We start from the raw sequence: 17,333 nt of genomic DNA on the forward strand, positions 1-17,333 counted from the left end.
CCAATGGGCCCGGTCGGCAGCATCGATCCCAAAGGCAGCTTGAAGGTTATTGAGGAGTTTTACTCAGTTGCACGGTTGCTGCAGCCGGATTAGTCCCAACGCAGGGGTTTGCTTTGCTTTGCTTTGCATTGCATACTGTTTGAAATGCAACGTTGTTAAGCTTTGGCCTGGTCCTTCCTTTGGATCCGGTCACTTTCATTCATTTTCCATATTTTGCATTGTTTAATATTGGCCTCATCCTCGAATGCTAACTCTCGAGGAGTGGACACTGCAGATCGAAATGTTTGTTTTGACACGTGGAGCAAGGATTTTCACTTTTTTTTCTTTCTGCATTTGCCCTTCTCTCTGTCCTTCCAGCCACTGCATTTGGTCACCTTGGAGTCTTTCTCGCCAGCGCTGGGTGCTGCGGTCAGACTCCCCCTTCCAAAGACTCCTGAACAATACCTGAATTGTATAATGTTCTTCTGCAAAGTAATAGTGTTTCAAAAGCAAACTTCATCATTTACTACATGAAACCAAGTTTGTTTTTCATTTCCCACAGATAAAACAATTTCCCATAAAATGGTGTTTGGAATTAATTGATGCTGTTAAAAGGGATTTGAAAAGATATCTGTTGGAAAGAAGGATTGAGGTTGTTTAAAAAGAATTATTAATCTTACCCTGCATCTCTTAACCCACAGCCTGGATGTTATTATGTTGGTGCAAGGTCAAAGGAGGAAATTGTCTTTAAATCACAGAATCAGTTGATAGCAGGGGGCTTTGTGTAAAGCTTGCATTGAGTTTTGATGAAAGGTCATCAGGCTGAAATGTTATCTGTTTCACCACAGAAGCTGTCTGATTTGCTGAGTATCTACAGTATTTTCTTTATTTAATTTTTCCAGTATCTGCTGTCCTATACACTTTAATTACACAGGGGCAGTGGATTGACAATACTCAGGTTAGCTGACCTTTGTGCAGACCTTGTAGTGTGGCAGCAAACTTTTCAAAGTGATCACTTCTGTTTGTAAACAAAATTAATAGCTCTGCTTAAAAATGTGCAATCTGTCAGCAATTCAAAATGTGCCCTTTAAGAACTCTCTCACTTTCAATTTGCCTCAAGTGCTTGAAACTAATATTTTCCAAGAAATAAAAAGATGAATTCTTCATCTGTCAGATTGATGAGCTTTCTAGGAACTTGAATAAAACTGCTCAGGTTGATGTCATACAAAATCTCTAGAGATGTCAGCCTTTGTTCCATATTTGTCAGCATTCAAATGCTGGTAATGGAGGTGAAAGAACAATATAAATATGTTTAGGTATAAGAAAATGGGTCAATTTTCTCTACCCTTCGCCTCTGCTAACCTTTATCCTGTACCCTTGGTTGGCATGTTTCATTCCACATTGTGGCAACACAGCTTGTAGAGCTACTGCCTCACAGCACCAGAGACCTGGGTTCAATCCTGACTTCAGGTGCTGTTGGTGCATTTTTTTGCACCCTCCACCTTGTGACCACATGGGTTTTCTCCAGGTGCTCTGGTTTCATACCACATTCCAAATTCATAAGGGGTGGTAGGTTAACTGGCCACTGCAAAATGCCCTGAGTGTTTTGGTGAGTGCTAGAATCTGGGGGGAGTTTGTGAGAATGTGGGGTGAATTAAAAAAGGGATTAATGTAGCATTAGTATAAATGAGTGGTAAGCATGGACTCAGTGGGCTGAAGGGCCTGTTTTTGTGCAGTATCGCTTTATGACTTGTTATATGGAATACGTGATGAATCTATGCCAGTAGTTATTGGCATGTCTGTATATTCATCCTAAGAGTTCGGGTCATTTTCTTAAGCCATTTATCTTGGTACATTAATATTTGTCTAACAAGTTGCAATTATATTCATGAGCCACATTCTTACTCAGTTTTTTTCTTGAACGTTCAATCATTGATAAATTTTAATCCATAGAATAAACTTCACGATAACAAAAAATCATTAAATATTAGGAGTTTGCATAATCTACTAACAAGCTAACAAAAATTGTAGATATTAATCTATCCAAGTGTAGCACTATTATTTCCTGGATGAAGTTATTGATGCATTGTTTGAAGAAGTGTGGGAGAGACATGGGAAAACAGCTTCAAATTAAGGACAATGTGGACAGTGCAGGAATTGGACATTGAGGTAGAACTGACAACATGGAAGAGGTGAACCACTGGTATAGCTACAAGTCTGAAAGAATGAGTTTTTAATGGCAGTTTTATAGTAATATTTGCATGAATTTGGAAGGAAAATTGTCTACAAAAGTCACCAACTATCCATATTTTTAAAAAAACATTAGAATTGTTTAGCCTCAGAAGTATCATTTTATACAACAATAAATTCATTTTATTAACAACTGAAATATAATCAGATCAGTAAGCCATAATTTTTATCATACGTCAAGGGACAATTCACTTTCTCTTCTTTTGAACTCTTATCTTCCAAATACACTTGCATCAGGATGTCATTTATTGCTTTTGAGTTGCAGAGTCAGCCTTGTAATTGATCAAGATAAATTTCCTCTTCTTTTAAAACGTGTTGGCACTAATTTATTGTATTTGGATCAGAATCACTCATGCGAGCACTTCAATCAGCTCTTTGCATGTGTGGATAAAATCAATAATGGTTTCATTGACAAATTCTGCTATCTCAGTGCGAAACTGTGCTGAAAAGATGTGTGGATCATGTGGTCCCATTGAAAATAGCATTAACAAATTTATTCCACAAATCTTTTAACTGGAGGAGCAGAAGAATGGCCAGGTGAAAGACTTAATACAAATCATGACAACAAAATTTTGCAGCTTTTGTTTTTAGTCATATATGTAAAATTGCTTATTTTAGCTAATAAACAAATGGAACTTTAATAACTTTATTACTGGGTATATAATATAATGTCATGAAGGCAGTTCATGAATAAGACAGTTATCATTTAACCATCTGTAGTTAGCTTTGAGGAAAGACTGTCTTTTATATTACAATTTTTTGCAATTTCTCTACCGGGTGGCTTGAAGTAACACTGTTTCTGGTTCACAGTTCATCATGGCCAGTTTATTCCGTGGTGCGATGTGCTACTCTTTACCATTACTGCAGAGTGGACCAGCTGTAACAGTTAAGCGAGCACCATGCAAACGTTACTTTAAGACTTATCGAGTTTTGTGGAACCAGCAAGCAGTTAAAGGTAAAAATATTGTTAATTTGATCACTTGCCTTTGTAATTTATCTCACTTCAGAAGAATTGAGTCACTTCCAAGCACATGCATGCTCTTTTTTTTTAAATCCTTGATTGTTTGTAACCCTCTAATTATTGCAATACCTTTCCAAATTCCAGTCAATGCTATTTGTTCATGTTCAGGAAAATTATAGAGTTCTGTATTCGCCAAACAATTTCAGATGGATAGTCCGAAGGTTAAGGAGAGTGGTGATTGCAATACTGACTTAATTGTGAGATCAACTTGTGCCTCATTTTAACCAGTATGCAATCTCAAAGTTGTTTTCCATGGGCTAGTAAAATATAATCCATATTTTAGAAAAAGATAACATTTATTGCAATTCAGCTATCGTTAACGTGCCTACCATTTTCACATTGTCATTTTTTTTAGCAACAGGGACAAGTTGTACTAGTTAAAATAATTATTGTGGGACTGACATTAACTGCTCGGCCTTTCCCAGCCCTGTATTAGGCAGGGATCCCAGCAGCTGTTTATATTAACTGGAACTTGAGTCGGCACCCTGTCTATAAAGTAATGATATGTGAAACCAGCATATGTGCGGTAAAAGGGTAATGCTGAGTACTATACATGATGCTTGCAGTACTATCTTTGTTTCAGTATCTAGAGTAACTTTCAAATTACATAAGACTGAAATGCAGTTTAATTAATTGCTGCAAGTCTTATTCAAGTTATGGAAGAAAGACAAAATAAAACTATAAAAGTTTACAACGTGTAAGGATCCTTCCCTCACTAATGCTTGTGTCAGCTTTTTGCTGGAACCAATGATTTTTTAATATAAATTAATCCTTTAGAATGTGGACACTTGTGGTATCCAAGGCCCATCCTTGGTTACCCTGAGCTGATGGTGAAGGATCTGCTTTATCCCTTTAACCCTGAATCTTCCTCAGCATCTAATACTGAATCACTTTTCCTTTTTAAAAAGATACAGTTGATGGCATCTTGCAGCACATCATGATCCTGTGCTAAGGTATTTGTCCTGTACTTTCTGTTTCATCTTGGTAACAACTTCAAATATACATTATTTCAATTTAGTTTGTGGTTGTGGAATGTTAGAAAGTACTGATGAAACCCCCCAGTACACTTCTTACAAACGTATGCTATCGATATCAACTGTGGCCAAGAAATTCCAGCTCAAGGCTGTGTCAGGGGAGAGAGGTGGCCAGTAAGAGTCGGCTAATGATTGGAGCCTGAGGTCGAGCAGAATAAATGGCTGCTGGAGGGCAGTGGGTTTCTGTGATCAAGATCGGGGGGAGGGCTGGTTAGGAGTGAAATTTGAGTATGGGGTGGGGGATGGTTAAAGTAGCAAAGGTTAGCATGGTACCCTACTTGCAAGGTTCCAAAAGAGTAAAACTTCAATAATCTTTGCTATCTGACTGTCCCAATACCTTTACATCTTGCTCACCAGGTAATGTTTCCTATGCTCCCTTCCATCTCACTGGAGCCCCAGTTTCTGTACTTCCTTTAAACTTATTGGGACTGAGAAATTTATCATAACACTGCGTAACATCTTTTCTTTTTTAAAAAAAAAGTGAATTAAGGGTACTACATTCAAAAATCAGAAAAGTCTGCTAATGCAGCACCACAAAAGCTCTGAGTGTACTGAATTATCAGAGATCTATTGAGACCCCTAACTAAAGGGAAACATTGATTGAAAGGGACAGGGTCTACTACTCTTTGTCATGGTTTATTCTATTCTGTTTAGCATGATCTTTCATCATGTGGCAACCTTGGCATGTTAATAGCTGTGTTCAAATGTTATTGAGAGTGGAATTTGAACTTGTAACTATCTGGTTGGAAGTCCAATAACATAAGGTCGGTATAATATAATGTAATATAAAATTCTCAATCTACTTTGAAAGGCAATTAGCTTTGATAATTTTATGCACTGATATGAAACTGTACTGGTAAAACTACAAGATTAGCAAGCCAAAATGTTGAGAGTTCAACTCCCATTATGGTAGTTGGTGAAATAACAGGGTTGTAATAACATAGTGGTCATGTTACACAGGGTTGCCTGGATTTTTCCCGGTCGGCTCCTATGAGCTGTTGGGCATGGCAGCGGTTTAAAGAGTGCCAGATTACAGTGATCTAGTAATCTGGAGGCCTAAGCTAACAATCCCGAGAATGAAAGTTTACGTTACACTGTTTGATTTGAGAGTTTAAATTTAGATTTTGAAAATCTATTTTGATGAAAAGCTATCAAGAAATATGACAATTCAAAAGCTTCACAGTCACAAAACCCAAATGTTTCAGGGGACTCCTTCCATTTGCGCTTGGCCTATGTGTGACCATAGTCTTCACCTCTATGTATGGCTCTTTGCATCAGAGCACTGTGGGAAATCAAGGCAGTCTTTCACCATTTTCTGAAGAGCAAGGTGATCGTCATTGATGCTTGTGTCCTGAGAATGAAGAGCATAATTTTTGGGACCACAACACGAGCAAAAGTTCACATGGGAACCTCTCAACTTTGTCCATTCCAAAATGGATGTGATCATAATTTCCATACTTGACTTTCAATGATTTTTTCTATAAAGTGGTGTTAATGTAGATAAATATCACCTAGTACCTCAAAAGGGGATGATCAGACAACAAATCGATGCCAGTTTGGAAAGAAGAGATAATGGGTAGAAGCAAAAACTTCATCGAAGAACTTGATTTCACAGAGGTGGTTTAGGGCAGGCATTTCCAGAGTGCGGCACCTAGAGGTCTGAGTGGGATGAAGGGTGTCAGCAGTGGGATGAAAGGAGAGGAGAATGCAGAAAGGATCAGAATCTGTCGTTATATTTGAGGGAAGTGAGTGGATGAATTCATAGGGATAGAGAGGGATGAGGGTGAGCTTGTGTCGGGCCAAGATTGCAAGTAGCCTGTCAGATTGGAATGGTGCCTTTGTGTCACAGTGACCAGTCTGTCATAGTGACCAGGTCTAAACTCTCTATTCCAGCCAGAGCAATGTATGACATTCAAGGATATGAACCAATGTGATCTGGTATAATAAACCACAGTTGTATTTGCTACCTCAGGCTGTTCAAAAATAAAGAGCAACATACACTTGGTCAAAGAGATTTTAAGTAGCTCCTTAAAGGAAGAAAGAAAAGTAGAGAAATCTAGGGAGTGAATTCCTGAGCTTAGAGTGTTAACAGGTCAATTAGTGTCAGCAAATTAGATTGAAAGCCATCAGGAGGCATGCAATGCAGCATTAGCTCTCCAGAAGGAAAGCATTACTGACATATAATAGATGGAGGATATTTGAGCATTTAAATATAGTTTAATAAATGATCTAAGCCAATGTAATCTGATTATAAATGGGAGAAGATAAAGTATTCTGGTATTGTGTTGTTAAGCTTTTAAAGTACTTGGCTCGCCATTGTGCTAATTTTCTGTGTGCAAATGGGAGCAAAAATGACCCAATTTTTCAGGACTCTGTTTCCTGCTCCAGTGAACTCTGAAAGTAGCACACCATGTAGGACAACTAATGCCCAACAGAAGAACTAATGTCTGGAGTCCCTGTCAGAAATTGGACTGCTTGGACTGGAATAGGTGCCCAACCTGTTGTATTTGGGTTTACCTGGTGTGTGCTGGCTGCCAACAAATAGGTAAGTTTAAAATTTTATTCATGAATTTCTGTGGAGTCAGGAGGAGAGCTGGCAGGGCTGGCATTTATTGTACCTCCCTATTGTCACTAGAAGATGATAGTGACCCATTATCTTGGGACCTCTGCAGTCTTGTTCATGAAGATATTCTCACAGTGCTGTTAGGGAGGGAATTCCAGGATGTAGACCCAACTAAAGGAATTGTGGTTTGATTTCAGGTTGGGATAGCGTGTGGCTTAGAGGGGAACTTAGTTGATAGCATTCCCATGTACCTACAGCCCATGTCCTTCTTGGTGTAGGGGTTTGGGATATGTTATTGATACTTGCACCATTTCCTTTAACCTTCCCCCTTGACCAAACTGTTCTTTAACACCCTTGCCTCCCCGAATTTCAAGCTCTCTGTGATGCTGAGGTTTTTTGCTGTTGGGCCAATCCTCCTGTGTCCATTTTTCCCTGGAACTCTTGTTCTGGCCTGCTAACAAGAACTGAGGTTCTTCTCCTTGGCAAATGGACCTCCAACCTGTAGATGGTAGTGGTGGCACAGTGGTTTAGTTAGCAGTGTCTCTGATTTACCTCAAACAACACCCTGACTGGGTCTGGAGTCGCTTAGTCTAGAGCAGCTGAGGGTGGCAGATTTCTTTCAACCCTCGCTCCCCTACTGAAAGACCTTCATGAACCAGATCGGTTCTTACAGTGGTCTGGTAGTTTCATGATTGCTATTGCTGAAAGAAAAAAAATCCTAGACTTATTTAATTACTTGAATTTAAATTGCCTAGCTTCCAGGGTGAAATTTAAACTCTTCTGGATCAGTGATCCAGGATTCTAGCTGCCAATCCACTAACTTCACCATTATGTTCCTGTACCCTCTGGGCTAACTGGCACGTGGCTTAGTAGAGCTACTGACTGAGCTGGCCAAATACACAAGCACACAGCTATCAGACTGTTCCTGAAGCAAGTAATGAGTCAACCAGCATGAGGGATAAACCTACTTGAGCTCATCCACACCAACCAACCTATTACAAGTCCTGCTGTCAGTAAATAGCATTGGTTGAAGTTATCATTGCACAGTCCTTGTGGAGACAGAGAGTCACTTTCACACCAAGAACACCTTCCGTTTGTGTTGTATGTAAATATTGTGCTAAATGGGAAAGATTCAGAACATATCTGGTTGCTCAGAACTAGGCATCCGTGAATGCTGTGGACAATCAGTCACAGCAACAGTGTATATGACCACAGTCTGTAACTTCATGCAGTGGCAAATCCCTCACTCTATTGTCAAGCCAAGGAATCAGTCCTGGTTCAGTTAGGAGTGCAGTAGGGCATGCCAGCAGCTGGCTCAGGCATTCCTCAAAATGATATCGTGGTAAAGCTGGTACAGACAGAGCTATGACAAACCTCTAGAGTTCTGTAACATCTATTTGTGAATAGTAGTGGGCATTTGAACAACTGGTTGTTCAAGAGGTTGCCAAGAACATCCTGATCTTCAGTTACGGTGAGGTCAGCGTGTAACTGCTAAAGAAAGACTTGAGCTTTTGCAACCATGTTCAACCTGAAGTGCTGAGTGGGGTGGCACAGTAGCAGAGCTGCTGCCTCACAGACCCAACAACCCAGGTTCAATCCTGTCCTCTGCTGTTGCCTCTGTAGAGTCTTCCTGAGACTGCATGGGTTTCTGCCAAGTGCTCCAGTTTCCTCCCTTATTCCAAACACGTGTAGGTTGTTTGGTTAACTGGTCACTGTAGATTACCCCCAGTGTGTAGATGAGTGGTGGAATCTGAGGAGAGTTGAGGTAAGGGGAGAATAAAATGGGACGTGTGTTTGACGGTTGACGTGGATTCAGCGGGCCAAAGGGCCTGTTTCCTTTGTAGAATGACTCTATGACTGGATGAACAATTTTGGCTTCCTGTCAATATGGCCATCAACGCAGATGCTAATCTTCAGCCAATTTGATCACACTATATGATATTAAAGCACAGCTGAGAGATAGAACAAAGGCTAAAGGACCAGGCAGCAATCCTGCTGTAGTACTGAATCCTTGCACTCTAGAACTAGCTGTGCCTCTAGCCTAGCTACTTCAGTACAGTTACAACACTGGCATCCACTCAGCAATCTGGAAAATTGCTCAGGTATAGCCCGTTCACCAGACACAGGGCAAGTTGAATCTGGCTCGTTAACACCCATTCAGATTGCACTGAAGCAATGGTGATCTGTTGGATGATGTCACCAACATTCCTATCAAGTAGCTTTTCTTCACAACTGGGCTCTCTCATGCCCAGTTTGTGTTTCAGCAGGGCTGTGTGTCTCCAGATTTCATCACAGCTTTGGAGCAAATGTGGACCAAAGAGCTGAATTTCAGGGGAAGTTGCAGGTAGCTTTACAAGAAGGCCAGCATTTGACTGAGTGTGCTGTCAAGCTGCCCTGGTAAAACAAAGATCGATGGTGAAATGCTGCATTAGAGTTGTAGTTTTCCTAATGGCAAATGGTTGTAGTTATTGGAGGTCAATCATTTCAGCCCCAGGACATCACTAAGATGGTCTAGTCATCTTTGTGATTCGTCACTGACCTTTCTTCCATTGTGAAGTCAGACGTGGGGATGTTGACAGATGATTGCATCATACAACAACTGAGCATGTGAAACAGTCCACACCTGCAAACAGCAAGCCCGAGGCAACGTTCAGACATGGGCTTGAAATGGCAAGTAACATGTGCAGAAGAGTGCTAGCAGGTAGCCATTTCCAGCAAGAGGTTGCCTAACCATCTTCCCCTTTTCATCCAATGGAATTAGCATTGGTAAGGATCCACCATCAACATCCTATGGGTTACCATGGAACAGATGCTCAACTGACCCTACCACCTAACTGCTGTGGCTACAAGAGCAGATAAGAAGCAAGGTATCTGTTGAGATGACTCACTTCCTGACATGCAAGATCCTTTCCACCAAATAAAAGGCGTAAGTTTGGATTGTGATAGAATATCACTTGTCTGGATGAGTGCAGCTCCAACAGCACTTGAAGCTCCACATCATCCCAGACAAAGCAGCTGCCTGGTTGGGAGCCTAAACATTTATTCTCTCCACCCAACCTAAGCATCGTGAAAATATCTTTTTCAGAAGTAGTACAGCAAGGTGACTAATAACCACCTTCTTGAGGGGCATTAAGATTGAGCAGTAAATGATGAAAAATGAATGAATAATAAAAAAAAATTGGAGGTTGGATACCAAACACATGATAATGGCTCTGCCTCCTCCAGGACTCTGACCCCATCAGTGAATATAAAGCTCTCATCTCCCAAAGGATCAATGACCTTTATTTCTTCTTGTGATCTTCCATTAGCAGCTTCCAACTTGTTAGTCACACAATTCTTCAACTTTTCATTGCGAAATGTTGGCATCTTAATTCTCTTTTTAACACTCTTTTTGTGTGTTCAAAGTCCTCTGAAGTTGGAGGATTCTTCTCTTGGGTCCAATTCTGATATAATATGTGCTGACTAGAGGTGCTGTCAGTATTTGGCAAAAGAACCTCTAACCCATGGAGGCTGAAAGCCAACTGTGATAACGTTTGTTCTCTCTGTCCCTCTCCCCTGTACCTCCCCCGCCTTCACTGCCTAGACTCGCTAATCGCAAGATGTTTAGTAGTGGGGTTATGTTGCTGTCATGTCCCAGAGGTTTGACGTTTTGCCCAAGAATCTTACCCTCAGCCTGGCCAGCAACTTCTCCAAGATCCAAGAATATACTTCCTTTACAGCCTGGTCTGTCCAATAGGAAGTAATTTTCTCTTGAATCCATTTTCTTCCTGCCCATTTCCAACCCACCTGCATCCACAGCTATTCTTGTACCTTCTCTCACTTTAATACCTTCACTTTCTTCTTAACTGCCTCCTTTTCCTTCACACCAGCAAAACGACTCGAAGACTTGGCCATCTTCCTTTGGCAGCACCTTGCATAGTCTTCATCCACCACCTCTACGTTACCAAACTAAATGTTCTTGCATTAAAAACTTTTCTTTTAACTCCACTTATGCCCTTCAAATAAAAGACAACCTTTAAAAATCCTGACTGTTGTCGCCTTGCTTGCCTTTTGATATAATATGCTTGTTTCCTGTCTTATCTGGGACACTCCCCAATTTACTCTTGGGAATATTGATGACTGCTCAGCTCAGGAAGCAATTTTCTTACGTTTCTCTACTTTTCATAACCTCACAGACAGTTCCTATGTAGCTTTAATATAGGCTGGAGGAGCTGCACTTCACTTATTATTCACTGCATAATTTTGTTGGCTTGGTGTTCATGTTAACAATGTTGGACGTAGGTTCTGATAATGTAGATCAGCATTATTATAATCTGGGAGATGCACACCATAATGTTAAATCCCTATTTATGTAGGTAGAAAGGTTGCCCACTGCCTGTCATCTGCCGCACTCTTGGACTGCAAGAGCTGAGAGCTTTCCTGCTATTCTGTTGTAATCATTTCAGTATCTACTTTGCACATATGTAGTTTCTCTCCTCATTGTATCCTTTTACTATCATCACTTAAATAACTCAGATAGCTCCTGTCTGACACTACTTTGTCCCTGAATGGAGCCTACTTATGTTGTTCCTTGTCTTGCATTAATCTGATAAGATCTTATCAACCTGAAATGTTGATTCTATCTTCCTAACCACCACAGATATGATCATTTCTACTGATTATTTTTGTAATTTTCTGTTTTTAATGTACAATTATGGCTTCATTATCAATTTTTAATTGATTATACAAGTTGTTGCTGTTTATTCAAAGAACTTTAATGACTCAGTTATGATTCAGTTTTATAATGCATTCTCTACCATTCATCTATAAAAGTGATGGGGAAACTGCCAAGATAATGTGTTTCAACCTGCTGATCTGTAATTGAATGGATAATTTTTGGTTCTTTGTGAAAGCACTTTGAGATTGATACCTTTGTAGCCATATCACAGATAAGTTCCAATGCTCTATAAGTAAAATATTTTCTGTTACTCTGTAATAGGTGTCCGTTACAGAGACTTGGTGGTTGGCATTCCTAAGGAAATTTACAAGAATGAGAAAAGGGTGGCAGTGTCTCCTGCAGGTGTCCAAGCCCTTGTCAAGCAGGGATTTACTGTGAAAGTGGAGACAACAGCTGGTGATGGTGCCAAATTCTCTGATGACCAATACAGAGAGGCTGGGGCCATTATTAATGATACAAAAGATGTTTTTGGATCAGATATTGTCCTAAAGGTTTGTATTCCACTAGTAACTAATGAAAAGTAAACACACCTTAAAATAATTAGATAATGCAAGAACTACTACTAAGCCATTTACTTCACTTTTTCATTACTATCAGAAACTTTAATTTGACTTATATTTTGAACAAAATTTTAAAGTTTGCTTAATTTTATTGAGCAGTTTAAGATTTTAAAAGTTTACTTTTATACACAGTATCCCAGATGATGATAAACCATCTGTCCCTATGTTGTGGAGATACCTGTTCCTGCCCAAAAATGATGCAAGAAGTGAGGTAGTTCCAAAGTAATAGACTAGAGAGAAAATGCAATGTCTTGTGATAAATGATAGTTCAATCTCCCTCCTCTAACACCTGCATTGCAGTACTGCAAAAATCTATAAAAAGCTTCAGTGATCAATTTCATTACCATCATCACCTCAAACCTTGTAGACATAATGAAGGAGAAGTAAGCAGAGGTCATTGGTACCACCTGATGGAAGTTATCTGTTCTGCTGATTGAGAGTGTATTGATAAGGCACCTTCCCACTGAGGTGAGGTGGGCTGGGAGCACTGGGAGCAGCAGCTGAAAACTCACCAGCAAAGGGGCCTGTAGAGAGAAGGAAACAAAGATTTTTGGGGGCTAGAAAAACTTGGGAGATACAGGTGGAGGAGGTAACATTACAACTGTGGTGTAGATTTGAATAGGATGGTCATTGTGTATTTGAGATAAAAGGCTATGCGAATTGAATGTGTCTCAGCCAGTATAAGGGCATTCAGTAAAGAAGAATGAGAATTCCAATTTTGTTAACTTATAAACTGCAGTAATGAGGTAAATTGAACTAAATTTGTAGTATACAAAATATGCCTCATTGCAGTATTTGATTAAATATACCAAGTACCTTCCATTCACACAAGTACTTGTTACAGGGAAAAATTGTGGTCATTTTTAATAAACTGCTTCAACTGAGTTGCAAAATTAAACCAGTTGCTTTGTATCAAAGCCAGAACCAGAATCCAAATGAATCCTTATTGAATTCCTTTGCAGTATCTGGTTGTTGTAAACAACTTGGTATGTCATTGTTAGATGGCGACAATCATTGTTCATCAGGAAGTTCATTAAATTGTTTACTGATCTGGGTTTACATTTTTGAACAGGACAATATTATTAAAAGGGAAGGAAACTTGTAACTTGTAGAAGTTCTACTAACTTTCTTTGAATGAATAGGATATTCTGGGCACTGCATTAGAAAACAGGTGGTTGCCTGGCCACTAACTGGCTAGATGGTTAATTGCTTAAACTCCATATCATCACTCTACATCTTGGGAAATTTTCAGGGTGCTTTCTTTCGGCCATACGTTTGTGCAGTTTTGCTGTCCATCCCTGCTCCTGGTTGTGCAGATTCCCTGTTGTTCATACTAGCGGCCAGTTTGACATGCTCTAACACAAGCATGAACGTGGAAGTCTCATACTGTGTTTCCTTGCTGCAGTTATTGTGATTACATTCTGACCAGATCAGCAGTGGAGCACCAACCTCCTGCAGTTTTGTGGTGGTTGGACCCAGGTTAAGCAACTCTGTTTTCTCTGATTTTTTTTTAAAAAAAACACTTTAATGTGTTTTAATAGAATTTTTAGAAGTTTGATTATTCATCTCTGACAACATAGATATGGCTAGTATTTGAGCTGATCAGCCGGGGTGGGGCTGGGCAATTGATTATCTCGATGTCAGAGCATTTCTGGGGATGAGACTTGTTACTCGGTGGGAAGGTCCTATGATCTACAGAGCCTTCCTGTTCAGAAGCCAGCTTCTGGGGTCAGGCTGTCACTATATACAAATAGCACAGTGGCAAGCACAGGCAGCTCAACGCTCACTAGAACAGCTGTATGTAACCATCTTGGGCTGAATCTAGCCCTGGCCATGACCTGTATTGCTGGAGTGCTGTAGTTAGAAGGAAGATATTAAGATTTAAATTGTATTTTAAAGACCACAATTTTCTAATTTTTTTATTGGTGGAAAGGGAAAGGATTTCCATTAAACTACATGATAGTTTTTAATTAAATGCATCAGAAAAAAAGCTTTTGAAGCAAAATATTTGATTGGTATCAAACTTGATCAAAAGTTATCTCTGGAATAACCTGCTTGGGTGTGACTTGTGATGCAAATCCCAGTAGCATTACGAATTCTTTTCTATCCATCATAAATGATACATATAAAACAGCAGATGCTGGAAATCTGAAATAAAAATAGAAAATGCTTGAAACACTCATCAGATCAGGCAGTATCTATGGAAGGAGAAACAATTTAGCGTTCATATCCGTAACATCAACTGGGTCTCTATGCACATATACTGCCTGACCTGTTAAGTGCTTCCAGCATTTTCTGTTTTTATATCTTCTCTATCCACGTTCTTTATCATGTTTGCTCAATGCCTGAGGCACTCCATTCCCCATGATATTCATAACATTAAAAATATTGCAAAGGCAAATTGCAGTTGTTTCCCATAAGATGTTTCAAACCTGTCCAGCAAATGCATATGTGATTTCAATTTTGTTTCTTGTTCACCTTTTACCTTCTAATGATTTCAAGAATTTACAAATTTTCTCTTTTTTTTCCCGCAGGTCAGGGCTCCAGTTTTCAATGAGACCTTGGGAGCTCATGAAGCAGACCTGCTAAAGGAGAAATCTACTCTTGTCAGTTTCATCTATCCAGCTCAGAACGCTGATCTCATGAACAAACTTGCTCAGCGCAAAGCCTCTGTCCTGGCTATGGACCAGGTCCCTCGAGTTACCATAGCTCAGGGATATGATGCCCTTAGTTCCATGGCTAACATAGCAGGGTATGATGGATTTCTTTTGTTTTTTTTCAAAAAAAAGAAAAATGGGATTTGGGTGCCTTTTTATAGCAATTATTATTTTCAATTTTACTCCTATTCATGTTTGCCTCAGTGATCCAATAAGAACAGACCTTGAAGGGAAGAACTTTGATATGACTACAGAAGAAATATAGATTTGAGCAGAACTGCAACAATGGAAATACAATAGAGATAGGTGCATGGTTTTGGACATTGTGGGGGGTGGGGAAGAAACTTTAGAGACACATACTCGGTCAATGGTGGTGATTTAGTAGGTAGAAAGACTGAAAGAGGAGTGATAGTTGACTCAGTACATTCTGTTCCCTCTGCTGTTGTCATAAGATGCAGCAAAGCAAAGATTACAACAGAAATCACTAAACCATTGAAGTATAAACCATTGTGCTGAATTTTTGTTTAGTTCTGGATGCCACGTTCTGGAAATAATACCTAGTGCTTTGAAGTAGTGCAGAGAAGCAAGTGTAAGAACCTTAACTGTAAGAAAATCTATGAAAAGAGCAAAGTGGACTAGATTGAACTGTATGAGATGCATGATAGAAAAACAATCTGCAAAACAATTTAGGTGGCACAGTGGTGCAGCTAGTTGAGCTACTGCCTCACAGCTCCAGAGATCTAGGTTCAGTACTAACTTTGGGTGCTGTTTGTGTGGAGTTTGCACGTTCTTCCTGTGACTGCATGGGTTTTCTCTGGATCCTCCAGTTTCCTCCCACATCCCAAAGATGTGCGTGTTGGTGGGTTAATTGGCCACTGTAAATTTCCCCTAGTGTGTAGGTAAGTGGTAGAATCTGGTGGGAGTTGATGAGAATGTGGGGAGAATAAAAAAGAAAGTGGAATTAATGTTAATGGGTGGTTGATGTGGACTTGCTGGGCCGAACGGTCTGTTTCTGTGCTGTATCTCTGACTCCATGACTATGAAAATCATTTGATATTAAGCCATGATTTGGAAAAAGGGGACATAGGCACATTAATAATCAAGTTAGGGACTGAATTAAGATCTTCTGGTATGATAGTGAAAGCAAGAGTTCTGAAATCATTTAAAATACATTTAGTGCCAATATGGATGGCAGTGCCTTGGGAGGAGGACTGTAGTGGATTCTAGCTCTCAATGGACAGATGTCACTTGGGCAGAATTGTCTCTCACCTGCATTTGTCTTTATAAAATGATTCTGCGCCTTGCTCTTAGGATTTGGTAGTGTAGTTTACGGTGTTGGATCAGCAGTTTAGCATGCCAGGTTGAGACATTCACTGCAATAAATTGGAAATTTGTGAGCTGACAACAAGATAATAATTATCCAGGTTGTCGTAAAAACCCAGCTGGTTCATTAATATCCTTTACCTGAAAGGACAAATTTAATATCTCCATTCTATTTGGTCTGGCTTAAATGTGAATTCTGTCCTGCACAATGCAGTTGACTCACTTAAGGAGCTACAGCCAACCAGGGAAGAGAAAGAAACATTGTCTTGATCACATTACTCATATCCAAAGAATTTCTTAAAACTTATACAGATATTCAATGCAGGGAATATTTTCAGCTGGCAAACATTATGTCAGTAAACAACATCATGCTGTTTTAAATACTTAATCTTTTAAGATGAAGCACTTGCAGCTAGGATGCTATGGACAATTCCATAATATAGGAAGAGTGTGATAGCATTACAGGAAATGCAGAGAAGATGTTGCCAGTGCTGAAGAATAATGGTTTTGGGCAGAAACTGCCTAAATTGCATTGCTTTCTTTGGCATTAAGGGAGCAGAGGGGTACAAAATTGATAGCGAGGTAGACAGAGTTAACAGCAAGTACTTATTTCAGAACTAGCTGTCATAGGCTTGAGTTAATTGGTAAAATGATTCGATGGGGGGAAACATCACCCAGTGTTGTGGGGGCCTGGAACATGCTTTTGGAAAAAGCAGAGAGGTGGGCATTGGGAGGGGGTGGGGCATAAAAGTGTAACCTGCATGCTTCCAGACCTAGAGCTCAGAAGGCAAGTAACCATTTCTCACCAGATGGACACAATTGCCTCAATGTCCTCCTTTCAGCACAGTAATTTTTCTATGTTTTTATTATGATGCTGTGGCTACCAACAGATGTTCTTAAGTGGATGTTAAATGTTCTCAAATTTTTCTTCCAGGTACAAGTCTGTTGTGTTGGCAGCAAACCATTTTGGTAGATTTTTCACAGGTCAAATAACAGCTGCTGGGAAGGTACCTCCGGCAAAGGTAAAAATTGTTCATGGAATAGTGCTGTGGAATTTATAATTCTCTGCAACTATATCTACAGTACTGAGTTGTTGCAAATCTAGGTTGACTATGGATTCTCCTCAAATGTGCAGAATTGTGCATTTCCATCCTAGAAGATCTATTTTAATCAAAACAGATGGACCCCATTAACTGCTATTACTATACTCTGTACTGGTTAGCAGCAGT

The 17,333-nt window shown here is 39.8% G+C and overlaps 1 protein-coding gene across 1 annotated transcript in view; it reads left to right on the forward strand.

The window, feature by feature from the left end:
* The window catches only part of LOC127584113 (NAD(P) transhydrogenase, mitochondrial-like), a 59,328-nt gene that overhangs the window by 256 nt on the left and 41,739 nt on the right, over positions 1–17,333 (forward strand). Inside the window, exons 2-5 of the mRNA XM_052040692.1 lie at positions 3,040–3,184; positions 11,826–12,055; positions 14,659–14,876; positions 17,039–17,126. Of these exons, the coding sequence (XP_051896652.1) occupies positions 3,046–3,184; positions 11,826–12,055; positions 14,659–14,876; positions 17,039–17,126 (675 nt within the window). The 5' untranslated portion in view covers positions 3,040–3,045. The remainder of the gene's footprint in view (positions 1–3,039; positions 3,185–11,825; positions 12,056–14,658; positions 14,877–17,038; positions 17,127–17,333) is intronic.

This window comes from Pristis pectinata, chromosome 28, assembly GCF_009764475.1.
Source record: "Pristis pectinata isolate sPriPec2 chromosome 28, sPriPec2.1.pri, whole genome shotgun sequence".
Lineage (NCBI taxonomy): Eukaryota > Metazoa > Chordata > Chondrichthyes > Rhinopristiformes > Pristidae > Pristis > Pristis pectinata.